This window comes from Triturus cristatus, chromosome 8, assembly GCF_964204655.1.
Source record: "Triturus cristatus chromosome 8, aTriCri1.1, whole genome shotgun sequence".
NCBI classification, from domain to species: Eukaryota; Metazoa; Chordata; class Amphibia; order Caudata; family Salamandridae; genus Triturus; species Triturus cristatus.
Genome location: NC_140591.1, coordinates 453792303 through 453816115, shown reverse-complemented (window position 1 = coordinate 453816115; position 23813 = coordinate 453792303). Strand labels below are relative to the sequence as shown.

At 47.9% G+C, this 23813-nt stretch overlaps 1 protein-coding gene across 2 annotated transcripts in view; it reads right to left on the bottom strand.

The window, feature by feature from the left end:
- Positions 1-18518, bottom strand: part of LOC146802311 (E3 ubiquitin-protein ligase TRIM39-like) — a 139409-nt gene extending 120891 nt beyond the window's left edge. The window contains exon 1 of one of the 2 annotated variants that reach the window (XM_085621881.1): positions 18027-18518. In XM_085621881.1, coding sequence (XP_085478007.1) covers positions 18027-18428 — 402 coding nt within the window. In that variant the 5' untranslated portion in view covers positions 18429-18518. The remainder of the gene's footprint in view (positions 1-18026) is intronic. The other variant, XM_085621882.1, reaches the window with a different exon arrangement.
- Positions 18519-23813: the final 5295 nt, after the last annotated feature.

Genomic DNA, 23813 nt, shown 5'->3' with positions numbered 1-23813 from the left:
GAATCATTCAGATAATTACTGTTATGCAAGGTAAGAGGGACACGATTTTTCATATACCAATTAGGGCCAGATATATATTTTTTTCAATTTTAGATCCGAACCGGATGGTGGATCTTTGCCCTCATACTATTGCTGTTATACCAGGTAGGCCCATCTGAGGAATTCCCTCCGACGGGCCTCCACACTGTTTAAATCGCACTTTGTGCCCTATCATTTCATTTCTTTTGGGCTACAATCGCATGATTTTACCGCCTTTTTTCATTAAGCCTTTCTATCCTGGGTCCACAGACACTTATTCGTCCTTTTTGTAAAAATCATTGGATGGGTTGTTTCCTATTTCTCACACACCTGGGGGCATATCAACAACAACCGGCGATAATTATCGCTGAGCGCACTTAGCGCTCGGATAATTATCGCCGGCTAGCGCCGAATTTTATCGCTGAGATTGTGTGCTATTAGCAACGCTTATCTCATCAGCGATAAAAATCCTAGCGCTAACTGGCTAACGTGAGATTATCACTGGAAACCCAGCGATAATCTCACGTTAGCTTGCTGATAGGGTCTCAAACTCAGCCATGATATCCACCTTCCATAGGATATCATGGCTAAGTCAGTCCTGAAGCAGGCGTAAGGAAAGTAGCGATAACAGGGGTTATCGCTACTTTTCCTGACGCTATGCTTCATAGCGTTAGGCTTGCTGATAGGAGAAATGTCACTTAGCGACATTTCTCCTGTCATGCCAGGTCAGGAACGCCCACTTTGCATCTCATTAGAGATGCAAAGCTGGGCGTTAGGAATCCTGACGCTAAAGCAAGTTTTCACGCATTAGCGAGGCCTTGCTGATTAGGCGATAAAATTATCACCGCTTTTCGGCCGAAAAAGGCTGCAAAAGCGGCGATAATTTGTTATCGCCTGCTTGTTGATATGCCCCTTAGACCCTTACCATCCTTTTTGACTGTTGGGCTGGTCTCTTTTCTTGCATGGTTTTGAGAATCTGCGGCTGACGCATTTGTGCGCCCAGCGGCAAGCTAATCCCTTCACTCAGCGGTGTTCTCTAAGATCACCCGCCACCTTTGTAACACACCTAAATGTATCCAATTATTTTATAGGCTGTCCATATTCGCTTTCCCATTCCTGAAGAATACCTGCCGTTACGCACAATCTGCACTTACATCAGGATCGAAACATCAATGAACCTGTGACAATCTCACCCCTATTCTCAGCTCTACTGAAAAAGGAAAATCAAATCCCCTGAGATTTATGTACCCAGGGATGGATGTCATTTAAATGATTGCTTTTAACCAGCAATGCATCACTGTATATAATTGTTTCACACCCAGCACTTTTTTGCACCTTGTCACCTCAGCACTTGCGCCGTTTTGTCATTTTTGCCTGTGACCGCCTAACAGTGTCACCTATACACTGCAAAATGTAAAAACAAAAAAGTGTTTTTCTCTTTCAATACAATCCATGATTTACTCATGATTTGTGTGTGCCTTTTGTTTCTTCTTTCCACTAACTGTGAACGTTATAAATGTTGAAATAAGTTGTTCTGTTTTTATATATACATGTTGCTCTTTATTCAAAGAAAGAAAGCAATTCCTTTCCCGACAGAACCAACATTATTTCTAAACTTCTCACCCAGGTTCTGAGGGCACTAGGTTACCCCATTATACTTGACGAAAGTCAGAACAAAGGTATCTTTACTGGGTGAAGACGCCAAAAGAATCTAGCCGTTGAGGGACCATCCTTAGGTGCAAATCTGGAATTTCTCCTTCTCAGAGCTTCCTGTCAAAAGTCAACAGCAATACAGAGTCCTCATCTGATGGCTACCCGGCCTCATGGAGCCCTTCTTGGCCACAGACTGCTGCTTTGACACACTAAGGATTCTTCACTTCCATTTCAGAGACTAAGTAGCCAATTCCGATGATGTTCGGAAAGCATTCTGACCGAATCGGTTCCCGGAATACTTTCCGAACAACTCCGATCGGGGGAGTCCGAACGAGTGATGCTTCTGGATACAAGTCGGTCGGACTCCCATTAACTTCTATAGGGGCCTGTGTTCCGAACGAGAACACAGGCTCCCACTGAAGAAAGAGGTGGCTGAGGAAAAGCAGGCACCCTGTGGCGGTACACCCACAGGCCTGATTCGGAGAGCCCCAGGTGAAGGGGGGCCTGCTATAGTGCCCCCCAAAGACCGATTCTGCCAGCCAATTTCTTATGGAGAAACCAAATCACAATGGCTGTCCAAATCGTCACCGTGCTCGCTCCCTCGGAAACTGAGTCCAATTGAGCTGTACAATTCCGCTCCAAATGACGCGACCTGTCCGAATGGATTTTGGGACTGATTCAGACAGCCCTAACGGTGTCCAGCTGATTCGGTCGGAAACGGGGGTTCCGGAACGGATACGGCAAACAACAAATCTGATTTGGAGCCCTTCCGAACGACATCCGAATCGACCCCTAAGTTAGAAATTAAAAATTCTGACCATGACAAACCTGGTTTCTGTATCTGACCTGCGCTCCATTGGCCTTAAATCTCAACTAGATTTTAGTCAAGTGCAACCAGGTGACTGCAGTTGGTGTTTAATGCTTTTTGGTTCTATTTTTACAATTAAATGTAAACAAAAATTATCTCTGGTTCCTCTTGTTGGATGTTCGTTATTTTAGTATCATTTTGTTAATTAAATAATTCTCCATTTTCTATATTGGAGTGGCATTTTTGATTATGTCACATTTTTTACTTTTTATCTGCTTTAGTACTTCTAAATGCTTTGCCTTAGCCTGTCTGCTCTGTGACATTGAAACCATTTATTGAGCTCTGGATTAAATTATTGCAACTTTTACTGGACCTAACAAGAACAGAGATCCTATAACCATCCACCCCAACTAACAATACACTTTCTCACAAGAAACAGGTAGTACTGTCAACAAAATACTCATTTTTACAAAGCAAGCATACCAACAGAGCACATAAGCTATGCCCTTCACTGCGATGCATCTGCAGGGCAACACTAACCAATGACGCTTTGTCATGGTCCACATGGCATAGTAGACTATCATGCTACATTCAACATACCAGTGGACAGACCATAAACAAAGCTTCACACTGATTTAACTATAAAAATCATCACACTCTGCATTATCTGAAGGCTTTCTCATCAAAATCCCTAATGCCATAATGGACAACTTGTGATATACAGCATGAACACTCCCAGGAGTGCCATTGGCTTTTTAGGGCTGCAATTTCTTCTCAGATGCCTCCTACTAATCTTTACGTGACACATGCAAGTACCCCGTCTATATTATCTCCACTTTCAGAGCAGCATCTCATCCAACATGCCACATTTTCCATTACAATGGGCTTCATTCTCCATCTTCATATTTTTTAAGCATTGAAATTAATTCATTGTATTAAAATTAGTATATTATTTTTCATTGTTGGTTTTGTATAGGGCTACAGTAGGTATTTAAAACACAGTTCACATTGGAATGCAGTTAAAGGTACTTTTTGGTGCATATTTAATTTAAATAATCTATTTAGAGGTAGTTAGACAGAATATCAGAAACAGAAATATCGAGGACAAAAATATTGTGAAGGTAAGTTTCTATTGGTAAGTGTGACGGGACAGAACATGCAGACCAGGAAGAGGAAGGAAGTACGGACTGGTGGGAACCGATATCGCGTTTACCTAATGTTGTCCCCTCTCAACAGGATGAATGGGCGTCCGAGACAGAAGGAATCCTCCGGGATACAATAACAGGAGTGGTGCCCTTTAACTGGGAAGACCTGGGGAAACAGACCCCGCCCCTACAGGACGTCGCAGCGTTGGGAGCGTCAAAGGAGGTCGGAAACAGGAAGAAGATGGACGGCGATCCCTGGAGAGGAGAAGGAGACGAGTGGTGTGGCGGGTTAGACGAGGACGAGAGAGACGCACGGGAGAGAGCTCGAGGAGAGAAAAGAAGTCAGAGAGCGGAGAGGCCAGGAGGCTCCGGATCCGGCGAAGCACCCTGCCACGCTCCCAGGGAAGGACCGTGGCTTGGACAGGTACGGGACCAGGTAGCGGGTTGGGTAGGACGGCGGGAGCGCCCGCGTTAAGAAACCAGTCCCACGTTTTGTTCATTCATCTTTTTTTTTAGTTGTTGCATCCCCGACCCCTCACCATTTTTAAAGCCAACACACGAGAGTATTGTTCTGCACTGTTAAGGTGTTTCCTCACTCCCGGGCCCTGGTAATAGGATATTCTCGCCTATTCTGTGTGGCTAATAGCATCCCTTGTCTTTTCTTTGCATTTGTGGGCCACCTACGAGCTGACAACGTGACCGGAAGGGCGGTGGACCTACAAGAGCCGGGTGGAACTTACGAGCGGGGGTTCAGGAGCACCACGGATCCCGCCGTCTTTGCTAGAGAAAGACTGACAAGCCGGGCTAAACGGAAATACATATCAATAAAACCTAAACTACATCGATCTCGTCTCGCGTCATTCCTTGAAGGCCCATTACAACTGGTGTCAGAAGTGGGATTACCATCTCACTCCGTCTGTAGTCAAAAGATGGAGGCCCTCATTCAACACCTGATCCAAGGCCAGGAAAAGCTCGGCTGGGCCGTGGAAAGGCAAATGACGTCCGCGCAAGCGGATAGGGAGCTCTTCCAGGACACCATGAAAGCCCAATTAGAGACCCTACAAAAGGCCACGCCGGGAGTCCCGGTGCCCCTAGAACGACGTCTACCATATTCCAGTACTGCGGGCGTGGCCCTACAGAAATATGTCAGTGGAAATGACCCAGATGCATTCCTGACCAACTTCGAGCGAGCGGCTCGAGCATGTGGATGGCCAGAAGAAAAATGGCCTTTTTTTCTGGCTCCGCTCCTCTCAGGAGAAGCCCAGTTCGCGTATCAGGTGGCAAACCCCAGCGGCACCACTGGTTATCCGATAATTAAGGAGGTCATCCTAGAACACCTTGGGTTGGATGCCGAAGCATATCGAGTAAGATTTCGAAAGGAAAGGGGACTGCCGGGGGAGAATCCCAAAACCCTGTATTTTCGTTTGAAAATGGCTGCCGACAAATGGATCAAGTCAGAGAACAGCACCAAAGAGGAGATAATGTCGAAAATCTATATGGAGCAATTTCTGGACGCATTACCGTATGGGACCCAAAGGTGGTTGAAGCAACATCCCAAATTAACGCCCGAACAAGCGGTGGACATGGCCACGAATTTCGCGAGGGCACAACCCCGCTCGTTCCCCTCGGACACGGAGAAAAACAATAAAAACCCTATAGGGGGCAAGAGCGAAAGAAAGATGGTCCTCCAGCCAGCGGTACCGCGACCCAAGAACCAACGCACCGAGCACCCCCTCCCTAGGGGCCCATAGTGTTTTGAGTGTGGCGAGTGGGGACACATCGCCAGACTTTGCCCCAGGAAACGGACCGAGGAGCCCATGGAAGTGGGGTACCTTCCGAGAAGCGTCCTGAACTCCGCTGAGATGGGTGCCTCTTTTTATGTACATGTGGGGATGAATGGCATCATAGTTAAAGCTCTCTTAGATTCAGGGTGCCGACAGTCGGTAGTAAGGAAAACATTAGTGCTGCCACACCAGTATCTACCACAAAAACTAGTACACATAAGATGCATACACGGGGATGTTAGACCCTATCCGTTGGCCCTCATCCCCATGACACCCTTAAATAGCACCGCCTGTACAGTGAGGGTGGGGGTGGTGGATACGTTGCCTGAGGAAGTCATCTTAGGGGTGGACAACCCAGAGTTTCTATCCCTGTTTAAAAAAAAATTGGGGGTAGAAAACCGGGGATTAGACACATCCACCCCGGGTCTCGTCACTGCTGAACCTTGGATCATAGATCGGAGTTTCCGCTTTGCGCAGATCAATGACAGAACCTTGTTTCATGCATGGGAAAACGCTCACTTAAACCAGACGAGTACTAAAGACGTATACCCTCGCTTTGTGATAAGGAACGAGCTATTGTATAGAGAAGGAAAGAAAGGAGAGGACCCACAACTTTTAGTACCACAGCCCTTCAGAGAACAGGTCCTGTTCTTCTCACACGCACACCTCACAGCTGGACATTCAGGAAAAGAGAAGACTACGAGTAGTGTACTGCGTTTTTTTTATTGGCCGGGTATATATAGGGATATAGACTCCTATTGCAAAACGTGCGAAACCTGCCAAAGGAAGTCCTCCTACAAACCCATAGCTGCCCCCTTACAACCAATGCCCATCATAGGAGTTCCATTCGAGAGGGTGGGTATGGATTTGATAGGTCCCCTTCACCGAACTAAGAAAGGACACCTCCATGCCCTCGTTATTGTGGACTACGCCACCCGATTTGTAGAGGCTTTTCCTCTCACGTCCCCCACCACCAAGAATTTGGCAGAAAAATTAGTTGAGCTGTTTTCCAGAGTAGGATATCCGAAAGAGGTGGTGACGGACCAAGGCACCCCTTTTACATCATGCCTGATGAGAGAGGTTTGCAAAACACTAGACATCCGTCATTTACGTATGTCCGTTTACCATCCCCAGACGGATGGACTAGTAGAAAGATACAACCGCACCTTAAAGACCAGCCTGAAGAAAATGCTTACGGTAGAAGGACCAGAATGGGACAGGATCCTTCCCCTTGCCCTATATGTATTACGGTCACAAGTGCAAAGCAGTACGGGGTGCTCAGCTTTCGAATTACTGTATGAACGACAACCCAGATCCCTATTGGAGATGACTAGGGATGCTTGGGAAAGCGAAGACAGACAAGACCACTGTACCTTACTGGACTACACCTCCCAACTGAAGTCCAAGATCAGAAAATTGAGGGACCTTGCGTACACGAACATGGAAAGAAGTCAAGCCAAGCAAAAGAAGTATTACGACCACGGAAAGAGACTCAGGAAACTACAAGTCGGTGAGTGGGCGCTGGTACTACTGCCGTCCACTACCAGTAAGTTCAAGAGTGAATGGCAAGGGCCATACCAGGTGAGGGAAGCCATAGGAAACACGACGTATAAGATACAAATGTCCCCCTCCAGAACTCAGTTACCACATAAACCTCCTCAAGTAGTAGCTGGGACCCCCTCCGAGGTCGGCTCATTTAATGATTCCAACAAATACCCCTATGGCCTCCACAATAGGCTCCTTGGTGGTGAACGCCGACCTACCCGAAGCACAGAAAGACCACCTACGGGAGGCGCTCAGTCCCTTTGAAGACATCTTTTCAGATTCACCAGGGAAAACACACCTGGCCGAGCACGCCATCGAGACCTTACCTGGAAAAATCATGAGACAGAAGTCTTACCGGATTCCCACCGCGAAAAGAGAAGCGATTAGGAAGGAGGTGGAAGACATGCTCTGGTTGGGGGTCATCCGACCCTCCACGAGTCCGTGGGCATCCCCTATCGTAATGATACCAAAGCCCGACGGGTCATCCCGTTTCTGTATGGATTTCAGGGCTTTGAACAACATCTCCACCTTCGATGCCTACCCGATACCACGAGTGGATGAACTGATAGAGAAGATCGGAGAGGCAGCTTACATAACGACGTTCGACCTCACGAAGGGGTACTAGCAGGTGCCCCTCAGGGAAGAGGACCGGAAGAAAACCGCCTTTTCTACGGACCTAGGGCTGTTTGAGTTTACGGTCCTGCCTTTTGGGCTCCACGGCACCCCAGCAACATTTCAGCGGCTAATGAACACTGTGTTGTTACCCTACAACACCTTCAGCTCCGCCTATTTGGACGACATCGTGGTGTTCAGCCGGTCCTGGGGAGAACATCTCCGACACCTCCGGATAATCCTCAACGCCCTCCGCCAAGCCGGTTTACATATTAATGCAAGAAAATCAAGAGCAGCTTTCCATCGAGTACAATATCTGGGGTATGTCCTAGGGGACGGGGTTATCTCACCACAAGAAAAAAAAGTTACAGCTATAGCCGACTCCCCTTTTCCTTCCTCTAAAAGGGAGCTTAGGGGCTTTTTAGGCTTAATAGGATATTACAGGCGCTTCATCCCTACCTTCGCCGAGATAGCCACCCCCTTAACTGATCTCTTAAGAAAGGACTGTTCTACATATACGCTAAGACATCCCACTAATGAGATGTTGAGGGCCTTCAGGGACCTAAAAAGAGCCATCACGTCTGCTCCAGTACTCATTTCCCCCAATTTCCAGAAACAGTTTATACTAGCCACAGACGCTTCAGACACAGGGATAGGGGCGGTGCTGTCCCAAATAAGAGGAGATGGGCACGAACATCCTGTCCTATACATCAGTCGTAAATTGTTCCCCAGAGAAGGTAAATATCCTACGATAGAACGGGAATGTTTAGCTATCAAGTGGGCGGTCAAAAAGCTTCGATATTACCTAGAGGGGAAGCCATTCATCCTGTACACGGACCATGCCCCATTAAAGTGGATGTATCAAAATAAGAGCAATAATCCCAGGGTGTTGAGATGGTTTTTGTCGTTGCAGCCATTCACGTTCACAGTTCTCCATCGCCGAGGAAAGAACAACAGTAATGCTGACTTTCTATCTAGGTCCATGCCTCTCCCCGAGCGGGAGCAGCCAGGGGGATGGTATGTGACGGGACAGAACATGCAGACCAGGAAGAGGAAGGAAGTACGGACTGGTGGGAACCGATATCGCGTTTACCTAATGTTGTCCCCTCTCAACAGGATGAATGGGCGTCCGAGACAGAAGGAATCCTCCGGGATACAATAACAGAAGTAGTGCCCTTTAACTGGCAAGACCTGGGGAAACAGACCCTGCCCCTACAGGACGTCACAGCGTTGGGAGCGTCAAAGGAGGTCGGAAACAGGAAGAAGATGGACGGCGATCCCTGGGGAGGAGAAGGAGGCGAGTGGCGTGGCGGGTTAGACGAGGACGAGAGAGACGCACGGGAGAGAGCTCGAGGAGAGAAAAGAAGTCAGAGAGCGGAGAGGCCAGGAGGCTCCGGATCCGGCGAAGCGCCCTGCCACGCTCCCAGGGGAGGAGCGTGGCTTTGACAGGTACGGGACCGGGTAGCGGGTTGGGTAGGACGGCGGGAGTGACCGCGTTAAGAAACCAGTCCCACATTTTGTTCGTTCATCTTTTTTTTTGTTGTTGCGTCCCGACCCCTCACCATTTTTAAAGCCAACACACGAGAGTACTGTTCTGCACTGTTAAGGTGTTTCCTCACTCCCGGGCCCTGGTAATAGGATATTCTCGCCTATTCTGTGTGGCTAATAGCATCCCTTGTCTTTTCTTTGCATTTGTGGGCCACCTACGAGCTGACAACGTGACCGGAAGGGCGGTGGACCTACAAGAGCCGGGTGGAACTTACGAGCGGGGGTTCAGGAGCACCACGGATCCCGCCGCCTTTGCTAGAGAGACTGACAAGCCGGGCTAAACGGAAATACATATCAATATAACCTAAACTACATCGATCTCGTCTCGCGTCAGTCCTTGAAGGCCCATTACAGTAAATGTAAATTGTAAATTGATACTTGTATAGCGCACTACTCACCCGTAAGGGTCTTAAGGCGCTTGTACGAATACCGCTGTGGGACCCATCCTGGCTTTCCCTGTGAGGGGTCCACTCCTGGGCACCCCCAAGGTGAAGGCCAGGCATCCTTAGTGTTGTGGGGGCCATTGTGGAGATTAAGCAAGCTATTGCCCAGAGTTGCAGAGTGGAACTCCATGATTGGAATGGCACTGAGGCAAGAATTATCAGGTCTGTGGAATTATTTAGCCCAAGACCCGCGAGGCAGGGAATTGAACCCTGGTACCGGGCTAGACCTCTGCATCAGGGTCTGCCGCTCTAATCATTGAGCCACACTGACTCCACATATATGTACCTTGACGATATATATATATATATCTTCAAGTAGGCAGATATGGGGTGAAGAATAGTAAATCTATACTTACCTATTTGCACTTACTTTCTCTATATTTTGTTCCTTGATATTTTGGGCACAATATTCTGTCCACACAATATTTTTGATTCCGATATCCTGTCAGTGATCCATATTTAAACAAGAAGCAGTGGCTAATATTAGGGTCAGGACTGGAATTAGGGTTACAGCAGTAACATCTAATGTTACTACTACTAAACTTAATTAGGTAATTGAATTTACGGTTAGGGTTAGGGCTAAAGTTGGGTACAAGGATAGGAAAAGAGTGCATAAATCAAATACATTTAATTTAAATGACCCGTAATCGATAGTATCATGGTTAGCGACTATAAGAAATTTTAAATTATTGTAATCGATATAATTGCATATTAGCATTGACTAGAATTAGAGTTTTGGTTTCACCTCATTGAAGCTAATAATAGCAAATTCACACCTGTTGGGATGAAATTTTGCACATTTTATTTAGGGGACAAAATTTATGAATGAATAAATGAATACGCCATTTATAAAGTGCGTAGCAACTCTCCATAGGAGTGTCCCAGCACTGGGGATCAGAAGCAGACTGAACGGCAGAAGGAATAGAGACATTTTTAAAAGTGACAAGTCTTGAGATTCTTGTGAAACTGAGGCTCAGATGGAGATTGCGTCAGCTGCAGTGGAAGGGAATGCCAGAGTTTAGTGGCAAGCTAGCATAAGGATCTTCCACCAGCGCGAGCTTTCTTAATTCTGGTCACCTGAATGAGAAGTGCATCTGAGGACCTAAGGCCTCTCCTCTGAGAATAGAGAGTGAGAAGAGAGTAGCGATACTTTGGTCCATGTCGCACACCTCTTCTGTCTTTAACTTGTGCTTTCATGACTCTGTTCGAATTTCTGCTACTTTGTAGGTGTTTTGCTTAATAGCATCTGATACAAAGGGGCAAATGTACAAGGAAATGCAGCAGCGCTGCGAGCAATTTAGCAGTGCTGTGCTGCAGCATTTAAAAAATGCTTGGTGCGCCGTATTTACAGGAATATGGCGTACCAAGGGTGCCTGTATTGCAGGGATGATTGTTTAAGTGCAGGAAGGGACACTTCCTCCTGCACATAAACAATCATTAATGGTAATTTGCTCCTTCTGCGGGTGCTGCAGCAGCACACATTGAAAGAGTAAACAATGAGGAGAAACTAACCGATTTAATGCCTGCTATTCAGTTGCGTTCGTTGATGGCGCTATCTCAGATTTACAGATCCTTGTAAATCTGGGGAGCGTCAAAAAGCAATAGGTGTTGCGGTGGAACACTCACAATAACACCGATTGCACACCCCTTTCACGCCATAAACAATTAATGTTATATCCTGCGTGTCATTCTTCAAATAAATGTAAGAGGGTTGTGAGAGTCGTTATGGGATTGGTTATATATAAAAGGATGTCATCTGCGTATAACGAGAACCTTTGATCTCGACTCGTCTCTCCATCGGCTGCAAACTCTCTTATGTCTGGTTGGGCCCTGACCAGGCATGCTAGTGGTTCCAGTATGTGTGCAAATATCAGTGGGTCCATAGGCAACCCTGTCTAGTCCCCCTTTCCACTGGGAACTCAGCAGACACCACTCCATTAACCCGCACTCTTGCCCTCGGTGAGGTGTGTAGCAGGTCAATCCATGTCAGAAATACGGGGTCAAACCCACACCTCTTTGGCGCCTGTTTCATGAAGGGCAAATATATGGCATCAAACGCCTTCTCTGCCTCAGGGCTAGGAGTATATGTGGGTCGGTTCTGTCTTTGATCCTATCAAAGCAGATAGATAATTGGCGAAGGTTAAACCTTGGCAATCTTTTAGGCATGAAGCCTGACTGGTCTGCATAGATAAGGGAAGTAATAACTGGTATCAATCTCATCGCTAGGATAGTGGCCAAGACTTTGGTTTCTACATTTAACAGTGAAATTGGTCGGTATGATCCACACTCTGTTGTGGGCTTCCCATCTTTGTGAATGACTGCCACTGTGGCAGTGCGGAGATCAGGGAAGAGTGTGCCCTCCGTTTGGGCTTCCTGGTACATCCTCATTAGGTGTGGACTCAGCAGGCCGGAGTTATCTTTGTAGAACTCTGCCGGTATTCTGTTGGTTCCAGGGTCTTCCCTACCGCCTGTCTACCAATTGCCATTGTGGCTTCCTCTAGTGTTAACTCTGTTTCGAGTGCGTCCCTATCCTCTGGTGACAGGGTGTGATGATCAAGAGCGTTGAGGTAGCTTTGAATCTGTGAGTTGTTTGCCAAATTCCTGGCCTTGTACAAGTCTGCATGGTAATTCGTAAGATATCGGTTATCGCCTGGTCTTTGGTCAGTGTGATGTCTACCTTTTTTATGCCTCCAATCTCGTTTCCCTCTCTTTCCTGCCTAACCCCACCAGGAGTCTCTCGGCTCTATCTCCGGTTTCATATAGATGACACCAACAGACCACGCATGCCAGCTAACAGTGGATCGATAAGTCGTTGGAGTCACCTCCTCATGTTTCCTCGCCCTCTGCATGCTCCGCACAATCTTCAGATGGATCACCATCAACTCCAGAAAGACCGTCAAGCAGGCCCTTGTCACCAGCCGCTTAGACTATGGCAACTCTCTCTACAGTGGAATCTCTACCCAACTCCTCAAGACTCCAGACCATACAGAAGCCGCAGCCAGACTCATTCTGGACCTCCCCAAATGGTCCCAGATCACCCCCACCTCAGAGACCTCCACTGGCTCCCCATCCAGAAGAGATGCCAGTTCAAGAACCTCAAGCATGCCTGCAAAGGACCAGCCTGCATGAACCATCAACTGAACGTCCACCTGCCTGCAAGTCACCTACACTCTGCCGCACTCGCACACAAACTCCACATCCATCGCAGCAGCATCGGGGGCCGCTCCTTCTCCTACATCGCCACCAAGATCTGGAATACCCTACCCCTCCACCTCCGTGCAGTCCTGTCCATGGCGAAGTTCAGAAAGAAGCTCAGGAACTGATTTTGCGACAGAGGCGGCACCTCAGCGCCCAGATATTCCTAGGGGTGGCAGTGTATACTCTACAAATTCTGATTGATTGGTTCCAAGAGACTGTTGACAACACCTAGTTCCCTCTGAAGGAGCCAAAAGGAGGAATGGGACAGCTATGTCTGAACTGGACATACAGGCCATGTTGGTATGTTGGTTTTTAAATGGTAGGATCCTGGCTCTGGAGACTACTTTCAGACCTGAATGGGCCGCTATGACCCAACCATGCCCGATGGTCCCATTGCAGTAGCAGCCTCTTTCTGCATGGGGCTGGTTTGAAACTGTGTGCCTCGGCTGTTTGTGATTTCGAGTACGGCCATGGTGACAGCTGGCACTTTCACCCACTCAGTAATAGGGGCTATGCGGGCAAATAACTCCACATAAGCATGTTGCTGTTGATTCTGAAGTCATGAAAAACATGAGTAATTCTACCCTGCATCAAATTTAAGACGCTGTGTATTGTATATAAAGTTTTACGCAAGTAGGGGCCTCGACTGATGGAAGCAAAGTTAGACAGGAATATTCCTGGCAGAGCCCTCAAGATTATCAGAGGTCCCCTTGAAGATTGCTCTGCGAATTAAACACATGTGTGTGTGGAAGACCCGTGGGTCCCAAATGGTGGAATGCTCTGCCCCTTTCTCTGCCCCTCTACTCAAATCATCTGAATTTTAACAAAACATCAGAAAACCTGGCTTTTTGCTTAGTGCTGTCTCGTTTCCTTTTTGGCTGTTGTGATAACTGCTATTAGCTTTATAAATATGGAAATAAATAAAAAGGGGTGCTGCAATCATGGCTCATTGCTGACACAAAAATGTACCCTCAAACCTACTAATTGGAGTATAGTAGTTGGGTTTACCCCTGCACATGACAACAGATATCCTTTAGCAGGACTTCAGTGAATGAAATTGGAAGCGTTTAAACAAATTCGTGCATCAAAATGGCTTAACCCCTTCGATGCTCATGACAGAACCATTCCGTTATGAGGACAGGGGCAGGAAATCCCTCTGCTGCAGACAGCAGAGGGTTTTCCTTCTCTCCTCCAAAACTTCGGGAGCTGGGGAAGAGCTTCCCCAGCTCCCCATGCCCCCTACCTTGGTCACGCTGACGTCATTGCACAGAAACCGAAACTGAAATGAGCCTTTAGGCTCATTTCAGTTTCACTTTCTATGTGCTCAGGGGACTATCTCAGCCCCCTGGGCACGTAGAAAGATGGGAGAGGTATCATTGGAAAGGGGAGAATCTCCCCTTTCCAATGGTATCCCTGCCCAGTGGATCCCTGCTTGGGGATTGCCCCAGGAGGGCGATCCCCAAGCAGGGATCCACCCACTAGACACCAGGGAGAGAAGAGCGGCCCCTTGGGCAAGGGCTTTTGCTCCCCCCAAATACATTTTGTGTGATTTAGTCTTTTTGCCCCCCCTCTGCCTCCCCGGGGGGGGCAAAAGCCCACTAGACGCCAGGGATTTCTTTTTTTTGGCGCATAATTTATTAGGGTGGGGGCTGCCCATAAAGGGCATATCCATGCCCCCACCCCCGCAAACTTTACCCCCAATCTGCCCCCCCACTATACGCCAGGGATTTTTTTTTTTATTATAATTTGTGGTGGGGGCTGCCCAATATGGGCATGCCCATGCCCCCGCCCACCCACAAAAATGACAGCCTTTCTGCGCAGATGGGGGCATTAGTCCCAAATCTGCCCCCTGGGGGGGCAAAAAGCCCAGTAGACGCCCAGGATTTTTGGGGCAAATTTTAATTAGGGTGGGGGCATTGGCATGCCTGTTTTGGGCAGCCCCACCCTAATTAAAATTTGCCCCCAAAACTCCCTGACGTATAGTGGGATTTCTGCCCCCCCTGTGGGGCAGATGGGGGCATTAGCCCCCAATCTGCCCCACCGGGGGGCAAAAAGCCCACTAAATGCCAGGGAGTTTTTTTGGGCAAATTTGAATTAGGGTGGGGGCTCCCAAAACCGTCATGCCCATGCCCCCACCCCCTCCCCTGCAAAAATTACAGTCTTCCTGCCCCCCTGGGGGGAAGATGGGGCAGTAGCCCCCAATCTGCCCCCCCCCAGGGGGGCAAAGAGCCCACTAGACGCCAACGAATACGCTGGTTTTTTTTATGCATTGGGGTGGGGGCTGCCCAGAATGGGCATACCAGTGCCCTACCCCCCAAAAAAATAGCCACAGTGTTTCTGCCCCCCTTGGGGGCATATCGGGGCAACCCCCCCCCGATATACCCCCAATGCGGCAGAAAGCCGACTAAGCACGGAGTTGTTTTTAGCAATATGCCTTCCTGTGGATTTTGGGCCCTAGCGCAGCGGGCACATAGAAAAACCTAGCAAACCTGTACAAGTCACCCCATCCTGTATTCCCCTGGGTGTCTAGTTTTCCAAAATGTATAGGTTTGCTAGGTTTCCCTAGATGCCGGCAGAGCTAGGGTTCAAAAACTACAGCTAGGCACTTTGCCAAAAAAGGGTCATTTTTCACTGTGAAATTGTGGTGTGTCCACGTTGCGTTTTGCGCCGTTTCCTGTCACGGCCACTAGGCCTACCCACACAAGTGAGGTACCATTTTTCTCAGAAGACTTTGGGGAACGCGGGGTGGGTGGAAATTTGTGTATCCATGCAGATTCCAGAACTTTCCACCACAGAAATGTGAGGAAAATTTATTTATTTTTTTACAATTGTTTAAGTTTGCAAGGAATTCTGGATGACAGAACCTGTTGTGACCCAGTCAAGTCATCCCCTGTGTGTCTAGTTTTCAAAAATGTATAGGTTTGCTAGGTTTCCCTAGGTGCCAGCAGAGCTAGGGTTAAAAAACGACAGCTAGGCAGTTTGCAAAAAAAGGGTGATTTTTCATTGTGAAAATGTGGTGTGTTCACGTTGCGTTGTGAGCTGTTTCCTGTGGTGGGCACTAAGCCTACCCACACAAGTGAGGTGCCATTTTTATCGGGAGACTAAGGGTAATTCAGATCTGTAAAGCAACTGTTATTACCTATTGACTTTCGATGCATTTCTGCCTTCCAAATGAAAGACAATGTGTAAAAAAAAAAGTAATTTTGAAAAATGATCGATAATTCTCATGCTAGCATGAGTATTCCCAATTTTGGAAATGTGCAAATATCTACTGTTTCTAAACTCTATATTTTGTTACCATTTCAGAAATACATAGGTGTCTTTCATACCGATTTTTCCATGTATACATTTTCCCAGAATAATTGCTATATACATAATAAAAAACAATTGCAAGTCGCTGCTCAGTTTTTGGCTCTGGGTTCGTCGGGTTCCTGGTGAACCTACAAGTCCTATGTATCCCACAACCAGTAAGGTCCAGTGGATGTAACGGTATATTGCTTTCAAAGAGTTGTCATAATTAGAAGGAGTTACATGTGAAAACATTGACAGAAAAGGCTGTTTTTTCAACAAATTTTCAAGTTTTCCTATATTTAACTGTTAGTTTCTATAAAGAAACCTTGAAGGATCTACACAAATGACCACTTGCTGAATTCAGAATTTTGTCTACTTTCCCAAAATGTATAGCTTTCCTGGATCCATTATTGCTTTCATACCCATTTCTACCATTAACTGGAAGGAGGTTGAAAGCACAAAAAATAGCAAAAATAGACAATGTCCCAGAAAAATGCCAAAACTGTGTAAAAAATGTTGGTTTTCTGACATAGTCTGCTTGTCCCTGAAAGCTGGGAAGATGGTGATTTCAGCACCACAACCCATTTTTTGATACTATTTGCAGGGAAAAAAACAGTCGCTTTCATCTGTAGCTGTATTTTCGCATTTTTCCCCCAAAAAAACAAAATTTAGCTGTATTTTGGCTAATTTCTGGGTCCGCTCCAGGGGAATCCACAAACCCTGGGTACCTTTAGAATCCCCATGATGTTGGAAAAAAAGGACGCAAATTTGGCGTGGATACCTTATATGGTCAAAAAGTTATAGGGGCCTAAGCAAGAACTACCCCAAATAGCCAAAAAAAAGGCTTAGCACGGGGGGGAAAAGGCCTAGCAGCGAAAGGGTTCAAACTAGGGGTGGGCATTTTGCGTAGTCACGCTACGCAAAGCTCCGCAAAACTGTAAGAAATATCCACGAGCATGCAAAAGTTCTGCGAACACGTGGAATTGCTTGTTCCGCCCGTTCGCAATGCTTTTTTCCTGTTCGCGAACGCTGTTTGCAGGCTCGGGAGAAATATCTCGCGAACACGCATTTTGAAAGCGCGAACAAGAAAAAAGTTCCACGAAGCCGCAGCTCGCGGAATTTTTGGCAATTCCGCGTTCTCCGAGGAACGCAAAATTACCCAAATTCCGCGAGTGGAACGGGATTTACCGCCCAGGCCTACTTAAAACATGGGTTCAGTGGCTGCAATCTCAATTTTTGGCTGGAACATTTGCTCAGATCCTCATTTCCTAGGCAGCGGTCTCACATAGGTTTATTGGTCAGTGCCGCTTTCTATTGAGATTATGGACATAAAGCCAGTGCTTGCTAGTGTTTGCTAGTGCTTCCTAGCGCTTGCTAGTGTTTGCTTTCAGACAGAAATAGCTAGGGATAGCACAAGCCCTACCGACTACTTGGGCCTTGCCCCTATCATAAAGTCAGCGGCCCTGCGCCACCCTGCCCCTCAAAGCCTCTTGGAACGGTTCCGACACCTGCGCCTGGAAGTGTCAGCTACCAGCGATGTTACAGTGTACAGTGGGAAGCTATTACTTCAAGCGACACTACAGGAATGCAGTGCAGCAGATGACTCATGTGAAAGTGCACTTACCGGAAGGTGTGTTCGCCGGTAAACATGGTGATAAGAACAGCGCTACACAAAGACTGAGACCGAGAAAGAGACGTTTTACTCTGCCTGCAGGTTGCATGTTAGTCTGTGACTTGCAGTAAAAATGTATAAAAAATGTAGATGGATGGATGAATGGATGGATAATTTAAAAATTTAAGTTAGGAGTGCAAGAGCCTAACACATGCTAGGTTCAGTAAGTAATACAGCAGATATGCCCTGCATCCCAACCAAATTATAAATGACTACTTGTTTTAATGTAAACGTGTGAAGGAAGTGTCCAGGGCACGCCCGGGGCTCATTTTCCGCTTGCGGACACTATACGAGTGCACCGCGGTGTACCTTGAACTCCTGCGCCGCCTCCTCCACGGGCACCGCCGCGTGGGAGCTGTGCTCGCGAGACAGGCTGCACACCACGCAGATCGCCCGCTGGTCGTCCCTGCAGAACACCTTCAGCCGCTCGTCGTGCTTGGGGCACCGGAAGTGGCCACCCTCCGGGCCCCGCTGCAGGCTGAGGCGCTTCAGCCGCTCCGCCATGGTGCCCAGCTGCACGTTGGTCCGCAGCGTCGCCTGGGCGGAGGTCCGCTGGCACTGCGGGCACGAGAAGTTCGCGGACGGGTCCGCCACGTGTTTGGAGATACGTGGATGGCAGAAGTTGTGGCCGCAGCCCGTGGTCACCGGCTCCGTGAAGAAATCCAGGCAGATGGAGCAGGTGGCACCTTCATGGAGGTGGGCGGCCGCCATGGTGCAGACCAGGAGCAGCCCTGTGAGAGGGTGAGCTCACCTCCTCTGTTTGCTGAGCCTGCCAAGGGTGCGGGAGTGGCACTGCTATACAAACGATGTCTTATCTCGGATGGTACTTTAACCTGCGCATTATTCAGACTGATTCAGCTAGATAGCAGTGCAGTTTAAAATGGTGGAGAATTTGCATGGCATCAATGTTAATTCCATGTTCGCTCAAAGGATCAGCTACATTTGCTCAAGAACTTAGCTCAGAAGAATGCTCAACCATTCAATTTTTCAAATTTTCTATGTTTATAGCTGTTACACCTGGCATCCTTGGCGCGGTTTCCTCAGACTTTTTCCCTCCCACCCTCCTGTTTTTGCTGGGTTTAGGATTCTGTTCACTTTACAGACCCGTGCTGAAGTACCTGTGCTCTTTCCCTAAAACACGTTAACCAGGGTTGGAGTGGGGCCACAATTCGGCCCAGGCAGCCCCCCAAAAAGTGGGCCACATTCGTAGTTTGCAACCGTACGCAAAACGTTGTGTATAATCATAGCGCTAATGTTGGTAAACATTTGCAATAATAAAAGTATTTTAAAGTTTATAGGCAGAGTAACCTTTGTCAAGACTGTAAACAAAAAGATTCCACTGCAACACACCCACAGATATTTCTGGCGTGCAGCTTCAAGGCTGTAAATCTCGTTCTCACCCTGAGGGCCACGAATTTGCTTCTCAACCTTAGACCACGCTGCCCAAGCGCAGTCTTAGCTCCCTGAATGTCCTGTCTGCCACCAGCCCCTCAGGCTTCTGTCCATCCTTAAGAGGTACTTACATCCCATAGACCCGCAGGTCCCCAGAGGACCATCCACACTCTTGGGTCTGAGACTCCTCTACACCCTCAGGGACCAGTTTGGGGTACATTTCTCACCCTAAGGTCCCGTGATAGCCCTCTTCCTTCTTTGGCCTTTTACACCCCCCCCCCGTGGGATTTTTAGATACTCACAGTATTTTTTACAGTACTTATGAGACTGGTGAAAGGTGATTGCTATTTTTGTTTTACTTGCTGCTAGCATAACAGGTAAGTTCTGACAAATGGAATGATGCTAGTGGGTAAATACAAAAAGAAAACAAAAATGGTGTCACTTTCCCTACATACATACAGTTGTATACAGCACATACGTGGCCTAGGGTGTGGGAGCACTTTCCATGAGCACCAGATAACATCCCAGTAGGTCGGACTCATTTCTTTCTAGGCTCAGGTGCATTAAGTGATTTGCCAGAGTCACAGGATGTTGAGCTGATGCTAGGACTCGAACATGGTTTCGCTGTTTCAAAGTCTCCCTGTTGGATGCATGAATTGATATCTGGCAGGCAGAGGAGAAAAGCGGAGACTTTCATCCCCCTGTTCCATGGAGGAAACCGGGCCAAGAATAAACTGAGGAGTTCCCCCCCCCCCTGTCTCTTCCCAACCCCCCAGCACTCTGACCCTCCAGTCCTTTTCCCTGCCCCAGTCCTTTGCTAAGCTACTGCTAATGGATTCCCATCAGAAGCTCCTTGAGGCCTCCGTTGTACCTGGTGGGAGCCAGAGGGGGCAGGCACACCTCATGCTGTAACAGCTGGAGGATCCCATTGTCATTCTGCCTCTGACAATCAGCAGGCTGGCCTGTCTTCACATTCAGTGGGCCAGGCTCAGCATATGTGTGCCAAGGCTGTAACAACAGCCTTTCACTTTGTGCACTTGTGATGGCGTCTGAGACAATCCAAGCAGGTTGGACTCCTGAATAGATCGAGAAAGCAGCCCACCAACTGGCCTCAGCCGCAGGCAAATCCGCAGATGGCCGATTGCCCCCGACATGCCAATCCGTGGCTTCTGGTAACATTGACTTATCCACAATTGGCATATTTAATTTACAAGTCCCTAGTAAAGTGCACTACATGTGCCCAGGGCTTGTGTATGAAATGCTACTAGCAGGCCCACAGCACTGATTGTGCCACGACTTCAGTATTTCTATTGTTATTGTTATATGTACTTAGTATCGCGCACAACTCAATCCCGTATCTCTGCACTTGGGCTGAGCGGACAGGTAAAAACTGTCTACAACCACCGTGTTTGGAGCATCTTCCTGAAATTCATTCAATTGCGGCAGGTGCGGATATGGAGAGGAAGGTTGTTTCAGTGATGCGGAGCCAGATATGAGAAAGCTCTACCGCTAAATCTGGCAGGACGAATATGTGGAACCTGCAGAAAGGCTTGATCAGAAGATCTTAACTGTTCGGAAGACGAGTAATAACTCAGTTTTGAACAGAGATAATCGGGCTGAGACAGATAAAGGGCCTAAAGAGTCAAGCAAAAGAGCTTGAAGATCGCTCTTTAGGTCTCGGCTACGAAGGCTGCGCTTGCGCAGTCTCGCTCCGAGATTTAATGACTTGGAGAAAAGGGGCTTGAACCCGCCCTCTTCTCCCCTGTTCTCCATTGGCTGGCCTCGTAAATGCTGGCCAGCCACTGGAGAAGAGGTCAGTCACTCCGATTAGGCCCCGTCCTTTTCGGATCGGGGGGCGTGTTTTTTGCGAGAAGTCTCAGGGAGGAGACAACAGCAAAACACGCCCCCGATTCCGAAAACGACGCTGCCTTTCTCCGAGGCATTTCTGCTCTGCCTCGGAGAAAGGCAGTGGTGTGCTCGTCTGCTCCCCCTGCGTCCGGCTGCTGCTCTGGTCTCCTCACCTCTCCTCACCCTGTCCTGGCCGCTGCGCCACACCTCTTACACTTGGTTATGTGTGTATTTCCCACTCGTGCGTTATATATGACTAAAACACCCCACGCTTCCGACGGTCGACCGTCTATCTCGGTCTACCTAGAAAGTACATTTACACTTTCATTACATGTTTCATCTGTTTGTGGCGTTTCATCACCTTCAGCCTTCCACAGAGTTAGCAGTTGAGATAAAGCGCAACAATTACGTATTTACTCACCATAAGCCCTTCTTTTATCAGCAAGCACTTTTTCTAACGAAAAAATGCAGAACATAATTACGAATAAATCATTAAATCCGGGACACAAGCTAGAATAGACAGGCTAGTCGCTAAACCCCGTATTGCGGGCTGTGTCGGCACGAGGCAGCTCCTGCAGCGTCTCGGCTCAAAGAGGGCGGGCACGTGTGGGACAGTGCAAGGACAAAAATGGCGAGGGACACAGGCGCATTGAGAGAAGGGGGCTGCAGAGAGGGGAGTAGTAAAGCCAGGTCGTGAGAGAAATGGTTTTTTATTCATTCTGGTAGGATGAAATTTTATTGTCTCCTTGACTGCATTTTATGAATGTGACTGATGCTGGCTAGCTTCCCGTTCAGAGGTCGACAGGGTGACATCGCGTCTACGCTCTGCCCGTGCATGTTAAATCCACAGTTCTATATATGGCTCTCTAATAGCAGGGTGAGCGTCGAGCTTCCTGTTCTCAGACACAGCCTGGCTCCCTCACACCGATGGCGAAATCTGTCTCCTTAGCCTTCCCTGCAGAATGATAATTTTGTAATTTTGCAGAGTGCTGTTGCATTAGGAGCCCTGGCTGTCAAGGGCGCCATGTGGTGTTTATTGGGATCAGGCTTTAGTGGTGGAGGTGTTTAACGTTGCCTCTATGCACTCCCCCGCCCCTCCCCCATGCTGCTTTCCTAGAAACTGTTGTCAAGGGGGGCAGCCTGCTGCAGTGAGCAGATGTGCTCGTGCCACAGGAGGGTCTAACTGTTTGTCCCACCTCTCTCCCTGCAGAGGCTGTAATGTGGACATGGCATGCAGCACCGCGCTCCCAGGCGCCTCCCTTCTGTTCGAGCTATTGTTCGTTTTCTGTCAGATATCAACCTCCTCCTGCCTCTTGGAAAAGATGGAGAGAAGGCGGGAGTAGCAATAATTCACTAAAAGCTTGTTTTACGTCACAATTTATTTAAGCTGAAGGGTGTCTGGGAGAAAAGCCATCGAAAGATTATCTGATCTTTTTTTTAAAGAGAGAGAGAAAAGACCTGGTTAGCTCTTTGTCAGAGCAGTGCACGCAATTTTACTAAAACTAGCTTCTTGAATTGGGGGGAGGCTGCTGTACGGGGAGCCAGTCCTAAATCTGATTATCCCCTAGTTTCTTTGCACTACCGCTTCCCCGTTGACATTGCAACTGCCTCTGGCTGGAGGGGAAGGAAACAGCCAGAGCTTTAAAGGGTATGACATTCGGAACAAGCCCTGCGCGCGCGGAGAGCCGCAGACCCAGAGGGCAGGAGCGGCAGCGGAGAAACGCCGCGCGCTCGCAGATGACGGCAAACCGGGTCCGCATGTTACATTTTGAGGGCGAAGGGCTAGGTTTTCATGCGTTAGGCACTGACATTATTCATGTTTATTAAAATACGTTACGGATGGAAAAATCAAATTAACAATACCAATATATGCAGCTACTCTCGATCAGCAGGTGCTACTACAAAAATAGATTCATTACATTAGAGGGGGGCTTTAAATATATATCACAAACCCCAGCCCCAAATCACATTGTTTTCTTAATTATATTTTTTTCCTACAAAGTTTGCAACAAATCTCTGATTATATAGGTTTGTAATTAACGGACGTAAGTTTTATCCAGCCCAGGGAATCTCGTGGCACCTACCTCTTAAAATACTGAATCAAACATAAGACTTTCTGGCATTAGAAAATGTCTGCAGCGGGCATACACCACACAATTAGCCCTCCAACGTCCACTGATGTATCTACGTTCTAAAATAAAAGAATTAAGCAGGTAGATATTTTCAAGAAGCGACAGGACGACTTATTGTCACATTCAATATACTGAGTGCTAATATGCACGTTCAGGCGCGCAACACCCATTGGACTCAAAGGGCTTCAGCCACCCCGTCGTGTGTGGCAGCCGGGATGAGACAGCTTCCCGGGCATCCACACAGCTGCACCGGAGCACTTCACGGGTCTTTAAAAGACTGTTTGCATGTTAATGAGGCCTTGCTGTTGTTTCACCCCTTCTAAGTGTTAAATGGTAGTGGCAGTTGCAGTCGATAACCTTCAAGTATTGCCCGGCGGTAATCGCCTCTTATACCATTCGATAATTAACCAACAAAAGAGGCAGGCGCCGGAGACTGGAAGGCAGGAAACAAAGTTTTATTCCGTCGGAGCAGAACACATCAGATCAGACAGCAAGGTATCGTCACGAGGTGCTCTAACCACATCTCTGAGGCCTGGCCTCTTATACACAGGTTTATTGCTTTATTACATGTTACACATTCTTGTTGAGACTTTGATGTATGGAAAGACATCCTTGAAATCCCCACTTCAGGCTCGTTCCCACACATATCTACAGTGGAAGTCCCCACCCCACCCACAGTAGGAGATGGCTATCACACAGCTGGACATTCCGCCGATTCCCGGGG